Here is an 18,350-nt window from a genome sequence, read left to right on the forward strand (position 1 = left end):
CGGTGCTCGGTCTGATGCCGAAACCGGTAACGAAAACCTTTCGTGACCCCTCCTTGGGTGTCCGGGATGCGTGTGTCTGCAGGCATGGAGTACCCCGCAACGAGGGGCGGAAAGAAATGGGGTTAGACCTTCCTAAATGAGAATTGTTTACATACCAGTGGTATCCAAACACTGAAACAGTGAGTAACTTAACGGTGTGTGTATAATACTGCCAGAGACACACTGATTCAAACACGGGTAAAGCAAACCCTTGAGGCTAACTGGTCTCTGAGCCAATGTATGAAGAATGCTGTACAGCAAATATGGAGCGTGACCTGTGCACAGCCGCCTCTCTGCAGCTCACATGTTGTATAACTGCTATCGGAAGTCAATCTGGCTAAAATCTGTGTCGGCTTCAAACTATTCTTTGTCTAAGGCTTGAGTTTTTTGTTGTCGTTGGAAGGGATGTTCTGATTAAATAGCTCGGTGATGCATCTTGCAGGCTTTCAGAGCTAAAAACAGTTTTGCCACATTAAATAGCATAGCTCTCAAAAGTCAAAAATGTCTGGTGTGATATTGCTAAATAAATGGGAACAGCAGTGGTGGTTGTCTGAATTATAGGCATGCCGTTTGAGCACAAACAAGTACCTGCTACTGTTTTCTCTGTAAACTACTTATTGCCAAGAATCTCAAACTCTGCTTCATTTCTTTGAATTCTGGCCCAAAAGTTTCCAGCTCAAGAATGAATTTGCAAGACTGTAACTTACTTAAAACTTGCATAAAGGAAAATTGATTGTGGGCTCTTACTTAAGAAAGCGAATGCTTCTAGGCTCTGGGGAGAGGGGTTAAAGTAAAGCCTCAGTGGCAGGGAATGGAAACACCATAACCGTACCACTGCGATTCATTCTGTGTTTGTATCATATGCAAATACTTTTTTTTGATGTTTATGCAGGTTTTCATAGGTTTACAGGAACCTAAAATATTGCCTAGCCCAGGAGAAAATTAAACTTAATCTTGCTTTCTTTGGTGTGGGTACTTGAATGCTTGGTGTACGTGTGTCAATATTCTGTCACTTTTATTTTAAAAAAGGGGGGCTGGGGAGTGTGTGCTTGGCTCTTATTTGGGCACCAAAGTGAAATGGCTGGGCTCCAACATGACTTTAGTGCCCAACTCCATTAGGAGAAAATCTGCTTTGTGCAGGGAGCTGTAGGGGTCTGCAGGCCCAGTAGATCCAGTGATCTCCTGATCTTTGCCTTTGGACTAGTTTGCCTTTTGCCTGGAACCACGGGTCTGGCAGAAGCAGGTGGGAGAGCAGCATGTAGGGCAGAGGACTGTCCCAGCCGCTGTTTCCTTCATCCTCAGCACATGTCTCGGCTCTGATGCTGTTCCTCCAGCCATATCATGGAAACCTCATGATTAAGGTGTTCCAAGTTGTTCTTTCTGCAGGGTTTACAGCTTTCTTGATGCCACTTTATATCACTGTGTCTCAGTTTCCTGAGCATAAAGTCTGGATGGAAATAGCTCGTTACTGCCAAGAAGAGGTGATGATAAATTCATTTATTTTTATCATCTGTTTGTATCTGCAGTGGGAAGTAGTGTTGAAAAAGCCTCTGAAGGAGGCTTTTGGTATACAATAGGTCATGCTATTCGGATTGGTGAAGCTATTTATAAGCGTCCAGCTGACACTGATATCCTGGAATGTAGTGACCCTTAGGTTTGGATAATGTGTTTTCAAAACTCCCCAGATGCTTGCTTCCCTTGTACAGTCCTCCAGAACGCCTCTGTGTCCAGCACAATAAAGTTCCCTTGAAGTGCTGCTGTTGGAAATGACCAACAAAAGCAAATGAAAGGAAGCTCGCCGATAGAAAGCTGCCTCTAAGGCAGCAGAATCACACCAGCGGTGCTCAAGACCGCCTTTGTTTTTGTGAATGTAGTGCTTGAGAGAGAGATTGGCTTCAGCCCCTAGAGACTGAAGTTTTCTGCTGATCTGCCCTGAGAAAGTGGCTCACCACTGCTGCGTCCAGCGCTTGGTCCGCAGGCTTTGCTTCTAGATACCTGAGGCTGGTTGCCTTCATTACGGTTACCACCAGAGTGGAGAGAAAACTGGTAAAGTTTGGTTCAATTACGAAATACTTTATATTGTCATCAAAGCTCAAAGCTTCTCCATTGCCTGTTCTGGCCAGTGCTGAGCTAGCACGTGTGATGACTGTGTGCTGGGGCAGACACTGGCAGTATTGGCAAAGATGTTGGTATGTTGAGCGGGAAACAGCCCAACCAGCATGTGCAAGCGGAAACCAGAAAGTGCGTGAAATGCAGCAGGGAAATGCAGAAGCTCAGGAGAAAGCTAGAAAAGCTGGAAGGAGAAGTGACGGAGGAGCGACTGGAGATGCGTAGGAGAGTAAATGGGATGAGATGTGAGACCGAGACTGTAAGACTGTTTTGCTTTTGGGAAGCTTTTTCAACCCCCCAAATCTGTTGCTTTCTCTCTTTTTAAATAAAACCTAGTGACCTCCCGAAGTGCTGTCGCTTAGTGATCTGCTTGGTCTCGGAACTAGGCAGCTGCATGCTCTCGGACGTGTGCACGTGAGAAGGAGCAGGTGTCCTCAGCCTTAAGTTTGGGCTGAGATAAGAATTTGTTATGCTGTAAGTTCTGAAAATGTCATGGCTGATTGCTTTGTGTGCATACTGTGGCATTGTGCACAGACAAGGGATTTGTGAACGGTGAGGCCCGGGGAAGACAGCACTGGATGAATGCATGGAGCTGTGTGTGAGCTGTGGTTGTGGGGCGGCTGTCTACGTGCAGTCCTGAGAAGATGCCCCTTCGTGTCAGTGGTGGATAGCTAGGCTTTTACTGGTAGCTTTAGCACCCCTTAGAAGATCTTGGAAGAAAACCCAGCACTTTATACAGAGGAAAGCTGAACATCATCTTCCTCACTGGAAAGAGACAATGTGAAAGTGACGCTGGAAAGTGAGCTGCCGAACTGCGGGGGGGGTCTGGCCAATTTAGTATCTTTGTGTGAATGTTACCTGTTTACACACTGCTGCCTTCTTGTGACCTGCTCCCAACTCTGTGGGAGGAGAAGGACCTTTGAACGGTGCCCGTTCCTGCCATAACTGCTGGGGTTGTGATAAACTTCACGCATTGCTGCTGTTTTCTCTAAGTTTGTGTTTTCTCTTATTGGCTGCACAGCCTAAACTCGCTCCTCCCTGTGAGGGGGGCAGAGATTAGACCATGAGAGATGGGCATGAGGAGTGGGCTGAGAACAGATCTGCGTGCCGTGGCTAGGGCAGAGCAGTTGCCAGAAGACTTAATCACCGCAAGTCCTAAGCGTAGACTTACATTTTCTTTTAATCAAACTCTCAAGGAAAATGTTTCCATGGCTCAATTCCAGTGGAAACTGGGGTTTGTTTGGATTCGGACATTCCTCCTGCCCTGTTTTTTGCCCAGCCAGCAGCACCATTGGGAAGTTCCAGGGTTAAATTTCCATGTCTGTTTTTGTCGTTCAATTATTTTACCTTTAGCCTGGAAAAACTCAAGTGATCCCCCATGCAGTGTGGAACAGAAGTGACAGATTTTTCTCCAAGCTGGTAACATGCACCAGGAAGAGGGCCCAGCGGGAGCAGCCCTTTCCCTCCCTGCCCTGGCCAGCTCTTCTGCCTGTAGCGTATGCTTTTTTGGGAAGGAGGGATGGGGAAAATGGTCTTCCACTGGAGGAGACAAATTGGTGGTTGCCTCTCCGAGCCCCGCAATCCCTTCCTGGGAGGCTCGCCTGTGCTCATACAGGAAGCTAGCTCTGACTGTTTCAACCGCAGGACCAATTAGCTCAACCACAGTCCATCGCAGTTAAACACTTATTTTGAATGTATGCGCTGGGAACAAATGTTGCACAGAAAAAGATTTTTCTGGGGTTTGATTTTGTTGTTGTTTTTTTTTTTTCCCTTCCCTGCTGCGGTGCTGTTGCTGTCGGTGAATCCGGAGCATCTCTTCCTCTTGCAGCAGAGATGCAACATGTTGTTCTGCGTGGGAGCTCCAGAGCTGCTCTTAACCGCTTGTAATCACAGCGAGCGCCCAGGCAGTGGGTGGAAGGACGTGAGCTGGCAAATGCTGAAGCCGTGTGTGCCCTCTGCATCGGCAAAACAAATGAAAGCCTAAAGAATAACTCTCTTTCAGGAGGCCGGCATGGTGTCAGGGCTCGTCGTCAGTGCTGTGGTGGCAGCTGTCAGCCAGTCTCCAGCGTTGCTGGAAGGCCAAAAGCTCCCTAAATATTATCTTCTGTAGCAGAATACCAGTGCTGTCACCAGCTGCAGGGAGAGACGCAGCCCTGTCTCCGAGTGCCCCCGCTGTCCCCAGTGCCGTCGTCTCGAGGCACCGCCGTGCAAAGGGAGTGCTCTGGGGACTGGGCTGTTTGTCTGTCTGCAGGAGCAATGGTCATGCTCGTCTCCTTTCCTTCTCGTGCTCCGTTGGCTCAGAGGTTGGGAGGAGAAGAAACGGCATGGTGCTGAATTGGCTTTTCCTGGGTTGTGCAATTAAGGGGAGGAATTTGGGCGGCCATGGGACTGATGGAGACATGCAGGGTGTGGGCACACTGTTTCCACCCCGCCTGTGTGGGGTCGGGGCACATTTATGTGATTAACTTTGATTATTCAGAATGTGTCCTCGGCACATTTCAGGCTGTGGATGGGAGAAGCTGCCCTGCTTGTTTCAGATTAGCTGCAACCCTTAGAAATAATGTTGTCCTGTTCCGTATTTGTGTTTTGATGAGGTGGGGCCTGTGTCTTCATGTACAGCCTGCTTGTTTCTCCCCTTCCGCACCTCTGTGTAGCTGCAGCAAGCTCTGGGTTTATACCTGAAGCTTTGCATTTGTATTCATGTATCGCAAAAGTGTCAAGTGGGTAGGAGAGCCCATCTCTGCTCCTAGAGCAGCTCAAGCGAGGAAAAAGAAATCCTGAAGGTGCTGCTTCTCCTCTGTCCCAGTCACGTGCTTTGCTTCCAGAACCTCGTCTCTGGCATAAGCAGCTGTGCTTGCCTCTGACTTGTGACATGTGGATGTGAAAGGTGGAGCCAGACAGGGAATCCGCACCCTCCAAAATGGGGTGACAGTGGAGGCTTTCAGAGGGCTGGTGGAGAACAGCATCAGTGAGAACCGCAGGCTTCTCGGATACATCCCCAGTCGCTGGTCTGGGCTTGCGAGCTGACCAGTGGATGGGGTCAGGGTTGTGGAGGCACCACTCTGTTTAGATGTTCAGATTCCTTTGTGAAGCCAAAAAGAGTCCATCTCCCACACACATGAGATTCCAGAGATGTCAGACAGCTAGAGAGAGGTTCCCATGGAGCACCCTGCCTCAGGGCGCTTGCCCTCTCTGGCTCGCACAGCCTCAAAACTGGATTGTTGCAGGGAGCTGCGGAGCGAGAGAGCCTGGGCTGGATTTCCATCGAGGGACTTGGGGCTGCTCCCGTCCTCTCCTCGCTGCTGGGTGAGGTGCTGTGATGAGTCTGTGTCACTACTGCATTACGTGTGCGAGGAAACATGCGGGGAATGCATCCAGAGTCCTCCACAGGCACTGAGCGTTTCGGCTGGTTCTTGCTGTAACGGAGAGGCAGGACACATCCCTCGGCTCCTGCTCGGCTGAGTTCATGTCTGCCTGCAAAGGACTGTATGGGCATGCCTTCAACTCTGGACTGCTGTGAAGCATGTTCCCAGAGCTCGTGGTGTTCACGCTGGAAAATCGAACCTTCCCGCAGCAGCAGCCAAGGTTGCTCAGGTCGGTCGCTGGGAGAGGAGACCGACTGTGTGGTGTTAAATAGCATATACGTTCCTGCAGGTGCCCAGTGCACATGGGACAGCACTGCGATGGCGGGGCAGCTCGGGTCAGAGGGACGTTGCTGGGTCTCTGATCCAGACCCTCCTTACTGAGGGCTGCTCTGGGACTTGGATCCTAATCCAAGTTGATCCTGGATTTCAGCTCTGCCGCAGTAAAAGGTTGCCTGAAAAAGGGCTGCCAGAGCCGGTGCCTCCCCGGAATGCCTTCCTTTCCTCGTCTTCCTCAGCAAAGATGTTTCCAGCTTGTATTGGTGAATATAGGTTTATTTTGTAGTTTCATACAGAGTTATTAGCCCTTTCAGCTGATCTTTTTGCTTTGCTTTTTGCTTTTTTTCAGACAGAGGTTTTCTTTTCTTTTTCCGTCGCCTTGAGTCTTCAGATTAAAGGTATTCTGTGCTAATACACTTTGGGGCTTTCTGGAGGCATGTGTTAATAGGATATATAGCAGTCACCTTATTAGCATGATGACTCTGGTTTAGCTCTTGGAGCTGAGTGGCTGTGATATGTAAAACTTCTCTTTCTGGTGTCTTCCAGGCAGTATCAGAAGGAGACTTGTCCGGTAGCTGGAAGTGCTGTTTGCGGAGATGCTGTGAGATGTTTGCATAAGGCATAATGGGGAAAAAGTGTACAGTGGTGACCAAAACTCTTGGGTTCCCATTATATCTCTGTTCCCTTGTCTAAAAATATGCTGAATGATAGTGTTTATTATAATCGGGCAATAAATTCTGGAAACGTATGTGGGAATTAGCTATGTTTATTTTAAGTGGTAACTAAAACAAATAATCTTGGTGGCTGATATCCAGTGTGGCTTGTTCGGCATGGTGGGGATCCAGATCCGTTTTCCCTCTTTGACAATGTTTCTTTTAAACTGCCCCAACCCTTCTCCGTGCCGCTTCTTAGGGGTGGGCACTCAGTTTCTCTCTTGGCTTTGTCCCATGGCCATTTGTATGTGCCAGGTGTCTCCTCCTCATCCTTGTGGTAGGATGGTGGGGAAGGGAAGAGGTCCTGCTGGCCGGATCAGTTGAGTGCAAGCTGGGAATGCATCTGCTGCCTTGGGTGAACTTGGGAAAGTCTCTTACTAGATAAGGTGATAAGATTAGTCTCTTGTTGGGGTTAATTGAAAAATTCCATTAAATTAAAAGCCTCAGCACCTTCTGAATAAATAATTTTGAAAAGAAATGAGCAGGGGTAGTCTGGTGTGTTCTTGTTTATCTACATTTTAGGTTCTCTTTAAACAGACTGAAGGAAAAGTTATGTTTGTGTTTTGGACTTTGCTTTCTTGGTTTTGAATAGCTCATGGGGGATGGAATTCTCAGGCTGACGAAAAGCTGAACTTTCTCATCCTTCAAGGTCATTTTGGAGGAAATGTCTCTCATTTTTGGTTCCATAGTTTTCTCTGTTTTAACCAACTTTCCTTATTCTCAAAGGCAACATTCATGTTTGCAAAACATTGTGTGCATAATACCCGGCAAATCCTGTTTTGCTCCTTGGTAAACTCTCATCCAGGGCTTGTGATAGGGACAAAATGCATGTTTAATCCTTTCTTAATTAAGAAAGACCTCACAATTAATTAATTAGGCTTCATAAATGTTTTAGGGAAATAGGTAAATAACAGCTCAAGGAGAGGAAGCCCATGGGAATTTTGCTTTTAATGTAAAAAGCCAGAGAGGAATTTAAGCCAAAAACAGTCAGTTTGTTTGCAAAAAACTAAAACTGATGTTGCATTCACAGGTTGTGAGTATCATCTTGGATGCATGTCGTCTAAGAAAAGATGAGACGCTTTACTCTCCCTTCAAACTCAACTCTGAAAGTCAGCAAAAACTGATGTTTTAAGCTTGTGCCAATTCATTTGATTCTGTAGATGTGTGTAGGATTTTTATTTTATGTTTTTGGTGGGGTTTTTTGGGGTGTTTTTTTTTTTTTTTTTTAAAGGAGGAAAGGCTGCTGAGACTGAAGCAAAGCTGAAGGCAGTGCCTGCAATTCACCTGTTTGCTTGCAAATGTTAAAGTGAACAGGCTCGTGCAGAAGGGGAATATGTTGAGAGTGCAGATCCCTGCTGCTGGGAATGCTCAGCGTCCGGCGTGTTGCTGGGATATCAGCACAAGGTGTGCCCGAGGAATCAAAACACCATTTTGGCGCCAGGAGCTTGGATACAGGAAAGCAGTTAATGAGTTTGCCTAAGGAGTTGCTGCCTTAAAAGGAGATTTGCTTTCTCACTTGAATCCCTGTCCACCTCCTTATGGATAGGTGACTACAGTGTGTGTTCAGCACGCTGGATTTTTACTGGTGTGTAGCACAGCGTTTTCTTCCCCAAGACTAGCCTGGGGCGTATGGGACAGTGTGGAACATTGATACTGGACCAGTGATTTTTTTTTTTATTACTATTTTCATTTTGCCAAATGCTGAGCATTGCTCTTTGCAGTGTTCTCACTGGTCTTGGAGTTTATGAATAGCTTTTAAAAATGGGTCCAAAAGCTTACGAGAAAGGCATCACTTCAGGCAATGTAACCTTTAGTTAGCCCTACAGGAGAGAACCTCAGAACCTCATGCTTTTGAGTCGTCTTGTCTCTGTAATGTAGAGTGGCTTTCATTTTAATTTGGCATGTCTTGGTGGTGACTCCATATCTGATTTCTTCAGTGATGTTTTTGCCTGCCTGGAGTGCAGCTGGGAGCCGGGAGGGATATGAATAAAGGCTTGAGTGTCTGGGAAAATTCTTGGCATTCTTAGGAGAGCGGTTTAAAGGGGGGCTGGGAATTGTGTGGTTTTTTTAGTGTGAGGATTTTTACTGGGGGAGACTGCAGTGTGGGCTGGGAGCTTGTTGTGTGCATAAGGCAACTGGAGATGACTGGCTGAAATGTGGAAAACTGGCTGAAGTGTTGGAAAAGAGAAGGAAGTGAAGGCCACTGGGGCTTTTCTCTGCCATTGCTGGAGGGAAGAGCAGTGTTAGGCATCGCAGTGTCACCATTTACAGCTCTTCTGGGCTGCCACAGTGGGGAAGACACCGTTGCCCTCCCTGCACAGGCATAGTGAAAGCAGAGTTGCTTACGCCATCTGAGATGTGTCCTGTTTTCCTGTCCACGTACCACCACCAGAGCGGACTGGAGTGAGAGGTAGCAGAGAAGCTGAAGCACAGCAGGTCACTATTGTAAGACAAGTGGTAAATCAGCATAAACCCCACATCTAAAATGATCTCTGTAGGGTTTGGTTTTTTTTTTTCTTCCATTCTTCTTCCCCCAGCCTGTTATTAAGTGCTCCACAATGGGGATCTGGAATTTTGAGCACATGCTTGAGATTAACTGAAAACCTTCAGCATTGCATTTGTGCTTGTGCTTTGCAAATCTGCTTGAGATTAGGTGGCATTTAGGTGCCACAACTTTAGCCTGAGAGGTGCCGAGACCTCCACTGTTCAGCCCCAGCTGAAAGTGGGCTTCCTTTCATCTCTAGTACCAACGGCACCCACGAGGTCGTGCATACCATGCCTAAGCACTCTGCCAAGGCTTACTATGCTCAGCATCCTCTGACTGTTGTTAGACAGTGTCAAATCTGGTCTCGTTACCCTTCTTGGGCCGTCTCTTTCTCCTTAGTAGACTGCAAAGTGCAAGTTCATTCATTGATGCTGTAATAGGTCTAATAGTCCTTAGCCTGTGACTACAAGAAAGATAATATTTTGATGCGTGACAGTGTCTATTTGGAATGTTGCTAGCACTGTAGAGGTGCTTTTCAAATGTCAGGTGTGGTGCTGCTGTGGCTACACCTCAGCTGCTGAGCTTGGTGAAAGAAATGTTTTCTTCGTGGAAACCTGACTCTGTACTTGCTGCTGTTTCTTTGCAAATGTCAAGTGGCGTTTGTTGAACCAGTACTCGGAGATGGGGCAGGATCTCCCGAGAGAGGTGATTTGCCAGATTTTTTCTGCATTGATCCTGAAACTGGGCCAAGTCCCAGGGAGTGCCTGCTTGGACGAAGAAGCTGAATTTGGCTTCCAACGCTGTTTGCCCAAAGATCTCTAGGCAAGTACTCAACTGCTCCATGACTCAGTTTACTTGTGAAATGACAGCAAAACTACCAGCGCCTCTGTAAGGAATCTTGCAGGGATGTGTGTTTTGGGAAGGTCCCCTCAGCATCACACAGTTGTAGGGACCCTGCGTGTGCTGGACCCTGAAGCAGACCTCTCTGTTCCGTGGGTTTGTGGGCAGTTCGCCTTGCCCTGCTGCCTGAACTGCCTGGTCTGCGAGGGGCAGGCAGTGCCGGCAGCGTGGCTGCTCGGGGTGCCAGCCTGCACGAGCCTGTACACGCGACCAGCTTGCGCCGCTTGGATTTAATAAACAGCCAGATCTTATACAGTCCTTTCTCTGCTCAGTTGCAAATGAGACTCCCTGCATCAGGACCGACTGATTTCCTGATTCCATGCATTTCCATTCAGGAGACAAGGGAATAGCATCCTACAAACCCCATTGGTATATGTATTAATTTCTGTTGCGCACCCTGTTGTGGTGGTGGATTGTGGACGGGGACTGAAGAAGGTGAAGTCATTGGTTTGTGACTAACAGCAGTCCCCAGCTGTGCCGGGTGCCGAGCCGGCCTCTGCGGAGCGATGACCGCTCTGTCCCGCCACGGGAGCGCTGCCAAAGGTGCCGCAGCCATGCGGAGCGGGGCCCGTGGGAGCTTTCCCTGCTCTTCCTCTTGCTGGTCTCTGAGTCACGCTGATCGGGGAGCTGCAATCTGTCTGCTAGCGCTGTTTTATCTTTCTGTTTTGATTTGATTGTAAATTGGAAGGGAGAGGATCTGTCTGTGCTCTGCACTTTGCAGGGTGCCTGGCACGCTGATCTGTGACTCCACGGCTGTGTGCGCTACCGCAGTGCGAAACGATGGGCCCGTGGGTATACCCAGTGCTGTAGAGCTACTGCGAAGCGTTGGTGTGCAGGTAACGGGCTGTACCCAGGTTGGAGGGGGACCTGAGCTGCAAAGTCCTGCAGGATTTGGTATTACTTAAGGTCAAGATGCCATCCCGGATTGAGGAAGTTATAAACAAAAGTGTGTGCCTCAGTAGTGGGAATTGAAGCACTATGCAAAAGTGCTGCGCAGATGTTGCCTCTTGCTCTTTTCTAAGTGTGTGTGGAAAACGCAAATGGCAAAAACTCAGAAAGAGAAGGACCTGCAATACCGCTGCCTGTGAGCTCTTGGAACAAGAAAGCTCTCATCCGAATGGCCGTGCCTCTCCCCTGCGTGCGAGGTTGGCGTTTGGGGAGCTGCAGCCTGGACACAGCTCGGGGAGACCCCAGGTTCACGGTGCAAAGCCTACAGAGGTGCCGGAGGGAGCATTTGGGAGCAGCAGATACCTTCGGCTTGAAGGTCGTTGCTCAAGCGCAAGCCCTTTTCATTTAGCAGAAAGGACTGAGTTTCCCCTCCTTTTTCCCCGTAGGCCTTTGCTGTTTTGCCTTGGAAAATGTCAGCTGTTCATCTTTCTCACTCATGTTTTGTTGGGCTGTAGAAATGGGAAAAGGCAGTTTGGATACAGAAAAGTGCTGTGCTGTCCCTCAGGGTATAAAACTAGGAGTCTTCACTCAGGTCATGGTTTAGCTGTTTATCAGCTAAACCATGTGATTTTTGGTTTTCGCTCGTGGTTTTACAGCGTGTATTCACAAGTTGCTTGTACGCTGATGAGTCTGCTGTAGCAGGGCCCAAGATTTACACTATGACTCCCATCATGCCAGGTTCTTTTAAAAAAACCAACCACCAAACATCATATAAAAAAATAAGTATCACCGTTTATGATTGTGGCATTTAATTACACTTTTGTTTACTTGTATGCTTTCACCTGCTTTGTTCAGGAAAACAAAACTGAAGGTTGTCTCAAGCAGAAAACACAAGCATATGTGACCAAGGAGCATTTCTTGTTGAGATGAATTGAAAGATAATATATTTTTTTTTTTCCTTGTCTTATTTTAATTTTAACCAACTGATGTCAGAATGGTCTTTTATATGCAAGTTCCAGTCAGTTCATACTGCTCCTGGTGTGAAAGGAAGAACAGGGGCAGCCCATCTAAAAGCAGGGTGAGCTACTCCACTCCGCACCAGGAGCCCCAGCTAGGAAAACTGCGGTTGAGAGGCGGCTGAATATGGAGCTGATCTCGCTGCTGACATCCCCCATGGGTTGTGCAGGCAGTGATAAAGCCACTTTTCCCTGGAGAAGTTGCTGAAAAATGTAATGACGCAAAGTGAAACATGCTAATTTGGAGGTGAAGCATGAAAAGACTGGAAGAAGAGAAACTGTGAGCAGATTTTTGTTTTTTAAAGGATCGTAGGCACACTGTATGATGCTGTAGCCTGCGCCACTTCTCCTCACAAGTTTCTTTATTCCCTCGGTCTAGTAGGAAGAGCCCAGTTAATACTTGAATAGCGTGTTGACCCTCTTATAGGGATCTGGATTTGCTCTTTCTGACTGTGTTTCTCTGCCTTTTTTTGTATCACTTGCAATAAAGGGCCAAATAATATATCATCTTCTACGGATGTGGTTTGTGGCCAGCTGCCTGCAGCGTTGCTGCCCATGCCCGTGGCGATGCTGCCCCCTGCTTCCTCCCAGCCCCGCGGTCCTGCTGCATGGCACGGCCCTGCTGTGGATGGGCTTGGGAAGCTGATGTGGGTTTGAAATGCTGTTTCGGTTCCCTGGGCAGCTTCGTGCTGGTGTGGCCACAGGAACAGGCGAGTGTGCCGTTGGGTATCCCAAGTGCATCCCCAACCCCAGTGTGGCTGTGAGCTGGGGTGGCTGGTGCCTTACAGCAGATTTGAAGCACTGTGTTTGGAGGTTTCTTTTTGGTTCTTGTGGTGCTCAGCTAAGTGTCGCCATCTGTGCGACACTAAGGGCACGTCTGTCTTTCTCCTGCATGCTAGGAGAAGGGTCCTGTGACATAGCTGTTGAACCAGAGCCAGAGATCGATTTCCCTCTGGGATGGCTGTTGATCCCGTGGCTGTGCCCCCCGATGCCATTTGTGTGCCTGTTGTCTTGACGGGCTCTGCTTCTCGGCCTGGCCAGAGCATCTGTGAAAATGCTGAAAGGACTTTGGATTAATAAATTCTGCTCTGACCTTCTGATGACTCTTTTGTTTCCCACCAAATTCCAGATTCAGAATACAAATGATCCCCTTGTCTCTCTGCTTCAAGCCCTGAAGATCAGCTCAAGGCACAGAAGGTCTTCAAAGAGCATGTTCAAAGGCTCCAAGTAAAACCCTGGTAGCTGCCCATCGTAGGATGTCATTAGTGACCCAAGAAGTGATGTTCAGGGCTCCGGTGGCTATTTACGGTGGGAATTTGCACTCAGAACCATCCCAAACTCTTAATTACCATGTTGCACAGTGACCAGATGGGCTTCAGGAAAGGTTGGCTGCCTCATGGTTATTTGCAGCCCCAGGATGGGGTCTTGCCTCGTAAGAAGCAGGAGGGTTGTCTCTCCAGGCTGTGAGATGAGGGACCTGATTCTCACCGGGCGTTGGGGAGGGCGGGAGCGTTGCAGAGACCAGTGCAACTGGAAAGGGCAGGGCTGTGTTTCTGCGTGGCTCTCGCCGTGGCTGATCCCATCCACCTCTGCCACGTAACCTGCCCACTCCTGTCCTGCAGGGCAGTTGCATTGCTGGCACCAAATGTGGAAAAAGTCGTCCTGACATTCTTGGCTTTTGTTTAAAGCAGAAACAACAGAGAAATCCCACATTGCTGCATTACTGCTGCCCTCATTTATTGCAGCATTTGTATTCTAGATTGATTATTTATGCTGAGTGTTGCAGGCTGGCTGCTTCTGCTGGAAAGAATTCAATTTTGAGTGTGACCTTGTTGTCTTTACTAGTAGGTGAACAGTGTCAAGCTGTCCTTGAGCTACCCTGGGCGAGCGGGAGCTGGCCAAAAGGGTTCGTCATTCGGGGTGAGACTCACAAATCAGTTGCAGGTAGATGCAGGAAGAAGTGCAGGTGGTTGCTCGTCCGGGTGGTGGGTAGGGTCCTCTGCAGGGCAGGTCAAGGCACCAAACGCCGGCGAGCAGAAAAATTAGTTGTGTTCGCAATGTTGTCAGCTTTGTAAGCTCAATGGATTGGAGGGAAAGAATAAAACAGGAAACTTTTTTCTTTCTTTCTTTTCTTGGTCTTATTACTTTCCAGCAGTTGTTGCCGTTGTTTGTCCTAATGCAGCAACAATAACATAATCCCTTTGAAGGCTGAATGACAGCTGAATGCACTGCAAGCACAGCAAATGGTTTTCTGCTTTGGTATCAGCAGCGTCTTGGACTTGAACCAGATTATTATCGCTGCTTACAGAAATAAAAGGAAACTGTGCATTTCAAGGTCACTGACAAAAATATTTCACTGAAGTTTGGCTCATTGGTTTAGCAGCTTTAAGAGATGGCGAGCAGTTTTGAGTAAGTGTATTCTTGTCCTGTAACGAACAGTGACCAAACACCCCCCCCAAAAAAAAAAAAAAGGGGGAGAAAAAGAAAGCCCTGTGCGAATGCATTTGGATTTCCTCCGGCCGAAGCATGACTGAGTTCTCAATGCAGCCTTGCCTAGCTGGAGCCTATTTTAAAATGCAGCCTTGTCGAGCTGGAGCCTATTTTAAAATCCCGAGCAGTGGTGCTGCCTGTTGCCTGGAAACCTCTTCCCAGCCTCGGGCACGCTCAGCCTAATCATAGCCATCGGCAGCCTCTATTTATTTCCCTTCCAAAATGTCATCCCGGGCTTCTGGTTTGTGTTTGTGTTTGCTTGTTTTTGTTTATTATTTAAAATGCAAAGACACAAAGTGTAACTGTCAAACTCTGTGACTTTCTGTGGGAACGGCTTGCTTGGCTGTCACTGCATTGCAGTGGTGGGAACCGGCGTTTGAAGCTCTAATCTCCGCTGATGCGCGCAGTGGCTTCATGCGCCTTATGACAGTCCCCTCCTTAAGCGGAAAACCAAACCTGAACACCTCTGAGCCCTTTCCCAGCACACGCGTGTCCATGTTCCCCTTCCCGGTGCGGCTGCCCCATGCCATGCCAGATCTGCGGGTCAGCGTTGGGCTGCCGGGACCAGCACGGACTGGCTGTGCTCCCTGTGTGCTGGGGAATCGTCCTGCAGCTGGCATCTCTCCCTGCAGAGGTGTTGGTCTGAGCTTTAGCATCTCCCTGTGGTGACGAATGAACAGAAGAAAGTATAACTCGGAGGTTTCCCTGTCTTAGGGGCCCTTTTTAATTCACCTAAACTCTTGGCCACCTTAAAACCTCAATTGATGCCGTCTCTCCCACAGGAAAACTTCAAACGATTGCTATTTCCGCTTAGTTAGTGAGCACGATCGATCCTGATGGGACGGAACAGAATCGATCGCAGGAGCACAGCTATGATTCGGCTGTGTTTCTGTCCAGGGAGTGGGTCCCTTGGGAGAGCGCTGGGCTAAAATCATCTAAAAGTTGGTAACAAATGCTAACCAGGACAGCCAGAAGGTTTGTACGTGAGGCATAGGAGCTGCTTCAGCTGTTCACAAGTTGTTCTTGTGATTTAAGTGGTTTATTTTATAAAGCTGAGAATATTTGTTCTACCAAAGGCAGAACTAAGGGAGGCTTTGACTCGAGATGCAGTTGAACAAAGGTTCGTGTTTTGTTTAGCAGGCATAGAGGAATACTCAAGGCTTATCACGTCATTTCTTTTATCTTCCTCTTGAGTTGATTTGAAGTTTGACAACCAGCTTAGCCTTTTCTCAGGGTATGTTCTTGTCCCACAGTCTTAGTGCTGGGACATTAAGTCTGAATTGTCAGGGACAGACAGAAGAACCAGAGCCGGGCAAAGGGCAGACACCTTTTCCATCCCCATCTTCCACTGTGTGCTGGTGATTAAGAAAAACGGAGTGATTTACCAAAGAAACTGTGAGGGTGAATGAATGATGCTCTGAAATCACGTATCCTTGCCTCTCTGTGGAAGAAGAGTGCTCAAGAGGCTGCAGGGACAGTGGTCTGGTCCCTGGGCTGGGACCGTGTTGCTTATTTGCCTTGAGAAGTGGCAACATCTGTTGAAATATTTGTACAAATCCAAACTCTCCTGTCTTTAACGACTGGGAATAGAAATGACCCTTCTGTCAACTCCTCTGTTCTGGAATTACAGAAGATCCGGGCTGCCTTTCTGCGTAAGGCAGGGCAGAGACCTGGTGTCTCTTCGGATGTTTGTTGTCTTAGTACAGGTGATGAGCTTGGTCTTGCTCTGGGGGAGGGAGGAGACAGAAGGAAGAACAAAGTGCATATGGAGGAGGCAGGAACAGCAGAGAAACGGTAGAAAACTGTGTGGTCGCAGATGGTAAAGCAAGAGGGTTCCTCGCCCTGCCTGTGCCACTAGCACCCCTGGACGCGTCAGCGAACGAAACCGTGCTGCTTATGGCAAGAGCAGAGGGAAAAAATCAAGTACTCAGATGGAGGAGGGGGCGAAATGCAGAGTCTGCCGAGCTGAATTCAGTGCTGGAGGGTTTAAGAAAATAAAATAAAGGATGAGGAGCAATGAGTGCTAAAACACATGGTGGTGGGTTTTCCTTTGCTAATGTCTCCCAGCTGCATGTAGTTGGAGCTCATGCTAGTGTTTTCTTTGTAGCCTGGTAGCTTAGTTCTCCCAATTCCCCATTAAGATCAGTATTTTTCCCCTCTCTTTTCTGTTGTTGGTGGCTGTCGGAGGGTTTGTGCTGTGGTGTGCCAAAACACAGGCTCTGGCGGGCAGCGTTAGGGTTTGTGTCGGTGGCTCTGCGGTGCATGGGATGGTGGTTATTTCTTGGGCTTGATGGTTCCTCTCATCAATCTGACTTGGCATCTCAGTGCAGTTTGCTAATCTGACTTCTTCTCCCTACCAGAATGAAGAGAAGAGGAACCTTTCCCTGGGCGGCCATGTCGGCTTCGACAGTCTCCCCGATCAGCTGGTCAGCAAGTCTGTCACACAGGGCTTCAGCTTCAACATCCTCTGTGTGGGTGAGCATGGTCCTCTGCAAACAGACGTGGGCAGAGCTGGTGGCGTGGTGAGGTTGGAACCAGGACTCCTTGTGTCTCCTGCTGCACCACGGGGCTCGGCAGTGACTTTAAGCAACTCAGAAATGCCTAACTCTTAAAAAAAAAAAAATTCAGTGAACTTGAGCTCTCTGGAGCTTTATGCTTTCGAGTGGTGACTTTCACAAGTGACTGTTAGAGACTCGTTGCCCAAAATTAGAGTGTTTTGGGAAAAGCTTTAATATATCAACTTTCTGCCTTTGGTGAGGAGGGAGGGGGAGGAAACGGGGGTGGGACTGTCCAGCTCTGCCTTGAGCCGAGGTGCAGGAGCTGTAGAGAATGGGTCAAACCAGAAGAATTCCTGTAATCAGTGAGGTCTTGCTCATCTCCTCTGCTTCAATAGCTTTGCAATAGGAAGGAATAAGGGAAGACTGTATGCGGCAAGTTAAAATATTTCCCTTTGCAAGCCGAGGTGGCTGGCATGAGCAGCTTCTCAGTGAGTACGGTGTCCAAGTAGATGCAGTCAGATAGACCATGTGTTAGCTGAGAGCTGCTGGTTATAACTCAGTCGTTTCTGAGTGCCAGCCCGCACCCCAAAGCTAGGGATAAGAGGTTTGTGTCTGAGCTGTGCCTGGTTGATGCTTTCCCAGGGTGAGTCAAAGGGCCTGAAGCATGACCATCTCTGTGCTGAAAAGGGAGAGAGACTGTTCCTGTTTTTATTGATTGTAAAGTATTTGTCTTGAAGATTGTGAGCAGGTGCGAGAGGCTGACTTTAAAATAACCTCATTATATTCTCGGTTTTTAATTTTGGTATTGACATGATCTAGCAGACAATGCTGGCTAGAGTACTAGAAACCAATTCCTTCCAGTGATGAGATGAGCATTATTTTTACTTTGGCCGGTTCTTATACTGTGTATAAGGTCTGAAGTATTGTAACCTGCTAGATCAGCAGAAATACATCCAGCGACAGCAGCTCCCTGCCTGGCCCTCAGCCTGCCCAAAGAGAATACGGTTCTGTATAGACTGTGCCGTGAAACCCTGACAGCTTGCGCAAGGTGCTTGTTCCATACCTAAGCCACTTCTGCATATCCAACCACAAGTAAAAAGCATGGCTGAAATCACAGTTGTCCTTTATAGACTTGTTCCTTAGCAGAAGGGTAGTTGTAGCAGAGAGCAATATGCTTTTAATTTGTGTCATTCTTGGGGACACCAGAATGGATACTTCTGCATTCTCACTTGGCCATACCATTTGTGACACACTGGAAAAAATTACCACTTTTTTTTTTTTGGACAAGAGGGGGGAAAAAAAATGGCTGTACCCCTGTTTGCCAGTTCCTGCTCCCAGCTGCGCCCACAACTGAACAGGAGAATGTGGCTTGCATCAGCAGTGAGTTCTCCGTATGACTTTCCTTTCACATTAATCTAGAGCACCAGGCTGTTTTTATTTCCTCGCACAACTCTTTGCCACATCTGGTAGGAAGTGATGCGTCTGTGCCCTGTTCTGAGCAGCTTGAGGTATTTATTCTCCAGTGAAGAGCAGAACCTGTGGTGCTTGAAGAAGGAAAAAGCCCAAGCCCC

General features: G+C 48.1%; 2 protein-coding genes across 3 annotated transcripts in view; one reads left to right on the forward strand and one right to left on the reverse strand.

Annotated features, from left to right (window-relative positions):
* SOWAHA (sosondowah ankyrin repeat domain family member A) overlaps positions 1-16,764 on the reverse strand; it is a 27,290-nt gene extending 10,526 nt beyond the window's left edge. The window contains exon 1 of the mRNA XM_009891273.1: positions 16,639-16,764. Within this exon, the coding sequence (XP_009889575.1) occupies positions 16,639-16,764 (126 nt within the window). The remainder of the gene's footprint in view (positions 1-16,638) is intronic.
* The window catches only part of SEPT8 (septin 8), a 30,530-nt gene continuing 28,821 nt past the window's right edge, over positions 16,642-18,350 (forward strand). Inside the window, exon 1 of one of the 2 annotated variants that reach the window (XM_009890723.1) lies at positions 16,642-16,756. The gene's annotated coding sequence lies outside the window, so the exon portion shown is untranslated. The remainder of the gene's footprint in view (positions 16,757-18,350) is intronic. The other variant, XM_009890715.1, reaches the window with a different exon arrangement.

The sequence above is a fragment of the Charadrius vociferus genome, unplaced genomic scaffold (genome assembly GCF_000708025.1).
Source record: "Charadrius vociferus isolate BGI_N301 unplaced genomic scaffold, ASM70802v2 scaffold370, whole genome shotgun sequence".
Classification (NCBI taxonomy): domain Eukaryota; kingdom Metazoa; phylum Chordata; class Aves; order Charadriiformes; family Charadriidae; genus Charadrius; species Charadrius vociferus.